Source organism: Eublepharis macularius, chromosome 2, assembly GCF_028583425.1.
Source record: "Eublepharis macularius isolate TG4126 chromosome 2, MPM_Emac_v1.0, whole genome shotgun sequence".
Classification (NCBI taxonomy): domain Eukaryota; kingdom Metazoa; phylum Chordata; class Lepidosauria; order Squamata; family Eublepharidae; genus Eublepharis; species Eublepharis macularius.
Genome location: NC_072791.1, coordinates 148158538 through 148166011, shown reverse-complemented (window position 1 = coordinate 148166011; position 7474 = coordinate 148158538). Strand labels below are relative to the sequence as shown.

The window sequence follows — 7474 nt, the reverse complement described above, 5'->3', positions numbered from 1 at the left end:
GACATTAGAAATGGAAACGTCCAAAAACCAGTGGGAGAACACTTCAATCTACCAGGACATTCCACCAAAGACTTAAAGGTCGCTGTGATTCAACAGAAACCTTTCAAAAACAAAATCCAACGGGAGGCTGCTGAATTGGAATTCATATGCAAATTTGACTCTGTCAAGCGGGGACTGAATAGAGACTATGAATGGTTATCACATTACCACAGGTAACAGATTCTCTTTACAGAGGCGTGATCTGGGGGAGCCCAGTGACGCCTGGTGTGAGCTTTCGAGGACCACAGTTCTCTTTGTCAGATGCAACTGGCAGGGAGAGCTGTGGTTACCGAAGGCTTATACTACATAGGAATTGGATACCTTCACTGCTACAAACTGACTGCACACCAAAAGGAAATGTTTACATTTCCAAGCAAAGGAATGTTTTGATTGCCTCTATGCTAATTGCATTCTGCCTTCTTGTGATTTATGCTCCCCTCCTTCCCTCTCTTTCCCCCTCCTCTTCTGTATCTGCCCAGTTTTGATCAGGCATCTGACGAAGAGAACTTGATTCTCGAAAGCTTATGCTATAATAAAATTGGTTAGTCTTAAAGGTGCTACTGGACTCTTTTTGATTTTGCTACTACAGACTAACACGGCTAACTCCTCTGGATCTTAGGATCAAGAATACATATATAATACAAAAAGTGCATTCATGAGTAATATAACATGTCCGGGTGTAATAAAGTCAGTAGGAATTCAAATCCTTGTGTTGGTCTCTTATACTCACATTAGCCCTAGGAGGAAACAACACCAATTCAATTCTCTCTCATCCTGGATAGTGAATGGAGTTACATTCTCTTGCGTACTGGCCAATACAAACTGTACCTTTTAAATACCCATAGATTGATTGAGAACACTCCTTCTTAAAGGTGCCACACACAATTCCCACGCCACATTAAACGATCACCAATTCACAAAAACCACTTACAAAAAACAACTTAAAGACAATTCATTGTTCAACCCTTTTGGCTTGACAGTATCAAGTTTATGGATCCAGAAGGCTTCCTGGCGGAGAAGCCAAGTTTGTAGAGAGCCACTGCTATTTCCATGGATGACTTCCAATATCATCACCTTGAGAGCATTCTCCGGATGTCCCTGCTCTCTGAAGTGTTGTGTAAGGGGGGCTTCCTGAATGTTATTGCGGATACGTGACATGTGTTCTAGTACTCTTACCTTAACGGGTCTTGAAGTGCACCCAACATATATCAATTCGCATGGGCACTCCAAAGCATAGATGACCCCCTTAGTCTGGCAATTGGCAAAAAGAGACCAACTGGATTGGGCGGCTATCTATTCCAACGCGTCTTGGAATAGACAGCCGCCCAATCCGGTTGAAATAATGCGAAAGTCTTCAAGTACATGCAACCAGAGGCAGAGCTCCTGTAGAAGAGGACACGAAATCTGCGGTGCTTAGCCAGCCCCAGATCGAGCCTGAGGAGGATTCCTACATCCATCCCACCTGTGTGTCCACTCTATGCATGGAAAAGCTTTAAGAAAGAAAGGAAGAGACCAACACAAGGATTTGAATTCCTACTGACTTTATTACACCCGGACATGTTATATTACTCATGAATGCACTTTTTGTATTATATATGTATTCTTGTTCCTAAGAGAGTTACATAGATATGTATGAATGTATGAATTATATAGCACTGGCACTTTAAAAATTTAACATGTTGTAAAGTATTGTTTTACTGTATTCCCCGTGGGCTTGTCCTTCCTCCTCCACCCCTTCTGAACCCAGCTGGGTGAAGGCTGGGAATGGGCATTGCCACCTGCTCCACTCCTGATCCCAGCTGGGTGAAGGGCAGGCGGGCAATGCCACCTGCTCTGCTCTTGATCCCAGCTGTGTGAAGGTGGGGGCAGGCATTACCTCCTGTTCCACATCTGATCTTGGCCTGGGATTCTTTTCATGGTGCACACTCTGGAGATCGGCTGTGTCATCTGGGCTTCCCTCCACAGCAGCGCCCTCTGGTGGCACACCAGGGAAGGAAGTGAGTTGTCTTGAATGCGCTTAGCCTTTTATATAGTAGGATGAGATTACTAGAGTTCAACTTAATGAGAAAATAAATATGCCTTGCATAAGAGAACAGTTGCTTCTAGAATCAGACCTCTTATTGGAAAAAGCCATAAGTAACTCTACCCACATGGCAAAAGCCAAAACAATAAGCCTGGATACAGGTGCTCAGTGCAAAGTGTAAATGCAGAGCAAACCCTCAATGCAGACCCATCATTACAGGAAGAAAGTGAGTGAGCAACCATAGGCCCTGCAAAAATATGTTTCCATTGTGGCTGTATACATCATCTTGCATGTTATGCAAAAACAGTCCAGCACAGCTATTGCAGAAACCACTCCAAAGAACGAATACATGCAATTCAAGTGCTAGATGTTACTGTTTTGAGTGTAAATGGAATCAGTCCCATATATGTTGCAGAAAAAAATACGGGTCCTTTTGAGGCATTTGTTGCAGCTGCAGAAAAGTCTCAGACTATTGAACTAACTTTGAAAACTGGTTCAGCAGTCCCTATATTACTTGATTCAATCTACGAACATTACTTTAAAAATGTGCTATTTACTAAACCAAAATTACACTTGGTATGGTATTTAAAAAAACAAATTCCTCTTTGTGGCCGTCTGCCTGTAGAGGTGAGTTTTGGTGTATGTTGTATACCTGCAGAGTTTTACATTGTCCATAATGGCACTCCTATCATTGGCAGGGATTTATTTACAGCGTTAAACCTAAAAGTAGTTGATGGACACATTGAACTTTCTCAACCAAGCATTACTTCATTGCAAACAGCTGTTTCAGCTGTGATTGAGGATCATGCTGAAAAGAAACTCAGTTGCACACAGGGATTTGTTCACGAGAAAATGCAACGGCAGGTCCCATTCTTCATCAGAGAGGTTGTAGAGCTTAAAAAACTAATTCAGAAATACATCTGCCATGATCTGGCTGTGCCAGGAAGGCCTAGCAAGTTCTCAGAAGCCTGTTAGCAGTGGGAGTAGGCCTGCCTACAATTCCCAGGAGTCCCTGGGCCATTTTAGTGCCCTTTTTGGCCAATCAGAACACAGGGGGCTAGTGCTATATAAGTCTGGGAGGGAAAAAGCCTGTGTTCTTTCTCCCAGGGAGCAGGCCAGAGGACGTCTCTGCTAGGGAGAGAGGCCCTCATCCAGGTAGGGTGAGAAGGCAGGCCTGGCAGATAGAGGGACAGTGAGTTCAGTTGTGCTAGGGCCTTTTGTTTATTTTGCTTTCACCCACCAGGCACCTTGTTTGTTTGTTGTTTGATTAAGTGACCTCCTTGTAAATAAACTATTTTGTTTGTTGTTACTCTGCCGGATCCTCACGCCTGTTTATTGGCCAAGCTATGGAGGTCAGAAGGGTTGGGAGCGTACTCTAGGCCTTCCCAAGGGACCCTAAATCCCAGAGTGGTGGCAGCTTAAGGTGGCTCACCCCACCTGAGGCATGACAACATCCCTGAAGAAATTGATGCATCTGAGTAGGTTTCATCTATAGTGGTAAAAGAAGGTTAGAGGTGTTCGCCTTTGTGTCGATTTAAGAGAACCAAACAAAGCCATTGCGATTGCCAGTCCTCCACTTCCACACCTAGAAGGAGTATTTGTAGAACTCTATGAAGCAAAAATGTTCTTTACTCTTCATTTGCGGAGGGAATATCAACATGATGTACTACATAGAGACAGCAGAGACCTTACAGCATTTATTACACATGATGGACCCATATGGACTTGCTTCTGTTTTCAGCACTTTCCAAAAAACAGATGTCCTTAGTCCTCTAGACCCAACATGGAGTTCAATGTTATTTGGAGGCTATTGCTGCATTTGGAAACATTCCTGAAGATCATGAAAATAACATGCAATCTGTACTAAAGTACTTCAAGTGCTGTAGGTTGAAAGCTCAACTTGGCAAAATGCAAATTCAGGCAAACAGAACTCTCCTTCTTGGGGTATGCAGTTTCATCAGCTAGCCTGAACCCTGATCCAGTTTTTGCTATAGCAGTTTCACAATTACCTACTCCAAACTTTCCTGTCTTACCTTGGGCTTTCTCCCATGGTATGCAAAATGTATTCCAAACTATGCTTCTGTCATTGTACCATTGAGAGAGCTATGGGGAATCTCAAGTTAGATCAGGACAGTTGATGCACAGACTAGCTTTGATGCTGGGAAAGGCTTACTTGTCCGTAGCCTATCTCTTACCCTGTTTAATCCTGCACTGCCCACAATTGTGACAACTGATGCGTGCAAAAACCCTGATAGCCCAGGTGATAAATTTAAGGACAGATTAGAATAACAGTTTACATGTACAGAACGTGGTTGTGGGTGTCCAGTTTTTAAATCTATACTGCCATGTGCTTTAGCATCCAACATATTGGGGACCAGGTTATCAAATGTTGCAAGGATGGAAATGTCTTTGCCTTCCACACTTGCAATGGGGGAAGCTCCAATATTTTGAAGGAAGTGCTTAGCTTCCCTGCCCTTGCTTAATATGGCTGTAGGAAGAACATTCCCATAGACACTCTTCCTTCAGCCACTCTGGATTTTCCCTTTGAGCTAGACCAAAGGGTTTTTTAATTTTAGTTTTGCTCTATGTAAAAGGAGAAACGCACAGGAGATCTACAAGTCATGCTTTGAATGAGCATGACATCATATGGAAGCTCCCCCCTGCAGAAAACACAACAAAACAAGGACATCCAGCTGGCCACAGACAATGTCCCTAGGTTGAAGTATTCATGGAAGCCAAGTGCTCCATGTGGAATGCCAATTGACTATCCCTGTTGTATTCCATTGGGATCACTCTTCAGTTTGTGATTCTAATAGAGGGGCCTTCTGTTTCCTAATTGTTGACTAAATGTTATCTTTTTTTCTGGGAAACCACTCTTCATCACTCGGATGAATGCTTCCTTTAAGTCCTTGTTTCTCATGCTGTAAATCAGAGGGTTCAACAAAGGAGTAACAAAGGTGTAGACCACAGATACTATTCGACCTTCATCTGGGGAGTAGCTGGAGCTTGGGCGTAAGTATATGAAACTGCAGCAGCCATACTGTAAGAGGACGACCATCAAATGGGATGAGCACGTAGAGAAGGCTCGTTGGCGGCCTTCTGCAGAGCTGATGTGCAAGATGGCCACCACAATGAAGGTGTATGAGATGCAGATTAGAAGGAAGGGTATGGTTAGGACTATGACACTAACTACAAATAGAGCTGTCTGGTGGACATGTGTGTCACTACAAGCCAATCTCAAGATGGCTGGAATGTCACAGAAAAAGTGATTAATTTCATTACTACCACAGAACGGCAGGCGGAAGATAAGAATGGTCAACTGTAGGGACAACATGAAGCCCAGCAGCAAAGATGCAGCTACAAGGCCTGTACAGACCTTTTTGTTCATGATAAGCATGTAGTGTAGTGGATGGCAAATTGCCACATATCGATCATAAGCCATGATGGCCAACAAAACACAGTCAGCCCCTCCCAAGAAGACAAAGAAGAACATCTGGGTTCCGCAACCACTTAAGGAGATTGTGGCATTTTTCTGGGACAGAAGGTTGACTAGGGCCGTGGGAGCAATGACAGAAGAGTAACAGATCTCCAGAGCAGCCAGAATGGCCAAGAAAAAATACATGGGGGTATGGAGGAAGTGGCTAGCATGAACAATGAGCACCACAGTGACATTTCCAAGGAGGCTGAGTATGTATAGGAACAGGAAGAACAGGAAAATGACCAACTGTGTCTCAGGCACAGTTGAGAAGGGACGGAAATGGAACTCAGTTTGGTTTCCATACCCCATGGAGCTTGCAAATAGAACCTGAAAAACAATTAAAAACAGAGAAAATTAATTATTTATATTATAACCTGGTATCCTAGCTAAAAGGGCCTATAAACATCATTTCCGTAGTTGAAAGCTGTGTAAAACATTAAGAAGTTTCCAAGCTTTCTCTGGAGGACTGGACTGCTCAATACTCCAGAGAAACTGCATATGAAGCCATAGCAAAAGATACACAAGGGGCTCCTTGGCAGTTTCAAAGCATAGACAATAAATCTTGTCACCTTGTCAATGCTTCCAAACTGAATGAAAAAGAGAATGATCCTACAACAAAATCATGCAGCTAAAAGGAATTGCCTGGTGTAGGAAGTAATGCAGCAACGCCTATATAAATATATGCAGAATTGCCTGATCCATCATATCCTGGATCCCATCTGGATCTGAGGTCCTATGTTTTTAATAACTTTTTGTCAAGGAAATATTTAGGAATTACAGAGTCTCCTGTCACTACCACACTTGGACATTGGTTGACGGGATGGGGGTGTCACCACTTTAGCAAGCTCCAGAGGAAAGGAAGTGTGCATGTGTAATCCCTACGAGCTTACTTGTTTGGTTCAGTAGGGCAGAGTAAGTAGCTAGAGCCAGGTGGCTGAGGAAGAAGCTGGTTGTTGGGGAGCTTGATAACCTTTAATGTGCTCTTATCACCTTGAATAAAGTAATCGGAAATGTTGTATATGAATAATATGACTAAAAGTGGTGTATGTGTATTGTGTTCAGTTGGTATTATTACTGGGATTGTATTGCTCTTGCAGGGCTGTCATTCCCCAAGAAGAGGACAGAAGCCTGGATTCCAATTGCTTCATAATTGGAAGGATTGTGGCAAAGGACTCTTATCACTTGGTGGAATCCAACAAACTGAACTTGCTTACCTTGAGTGGTTTTCAAAGACATTGTTGGCAGAAAGTTTTTGGATTTTTTGTAGTATTTATGAGTTTGGTTAAGGAAGAGACAAAAATAGTTGTATTCCTCTAATTGTTAGGTGAAAAAGAAAAAAAAATCTTAATTAAAATTGTGTGTAAGTTCCTTCCTAAATTAGCCCCATAGAACCCATACAATAGAGGTTACATATGCATAGAGCTTGACACAGTTAAGGTTGCCAGAAAGGTTTAACAAAAATACTGGACACACTTGATAAAAATGTGTTGAGCAGCACACATACATATACAATATTTTTTAAAAATGCCGTGTCCCTTTAATCGAGGCTTATGTGGACAAATGAGCTGTTAAAGCATTTAATGGCATGGAGGTAAATAAAACTCTAGTAAGCCTCCATTAATGGAATGGGACATTTTCCTCCAAGCATTTGGCAATCCTAACCAAGATCAATCCAAGTCTGGCATGCTAAACTATACTATACCGCATTCTCTCCCCCCATATAACACATACAAATATATGCAGGGTTTTCAAGGTTTAAAATGTTTGTACATGAGGCAGAAATTCAACAGACAAAGCTAGCAATAGATTGTTTTCTTTATACTGCTGTTTTATATCTTCTCAAAAGCAAAACCATTTAGTTCCCAGTCATATTACGGACTCCAGGAAAGTGGACAAGTAATAAAATGTAAATATATATTTAAGTGTTGCACATG

The 7474-nt window shown here is 42.3% G+C and overlaps 1 protein-coding gene across 1 annotated transcript; it reads right to left on the bottom strand.

Annotated features, from left to right (window-relative positions):
• Window positions 1-4871: 4871 nt before the first annotated feature.
• On the bottom strand, window positions 4872-5849 carry LOC129323489 (olfactory receptor 10V1-like). The gene has a single exon (XM_054970027.1). It carries the CDS (start codon window positions 5847-5849, stop codon window positions 4872-4874), a length of 978 nt encoding a protein of 325 aa, XP_054826002.1.
• Between the last annotated feature and the right edge of the window lie 1625 nt (window positions 5850-7474).

Excerpts from the sequence above, each read along its gene's own strand:
- LOC129323489 (XM_054970027.1), bottom strand. The coding sequence starts at position 5,849 with ATGGGGTATGGAAACCAAACTGAGTTCCATTTCCGTCCCTTCTCAACT.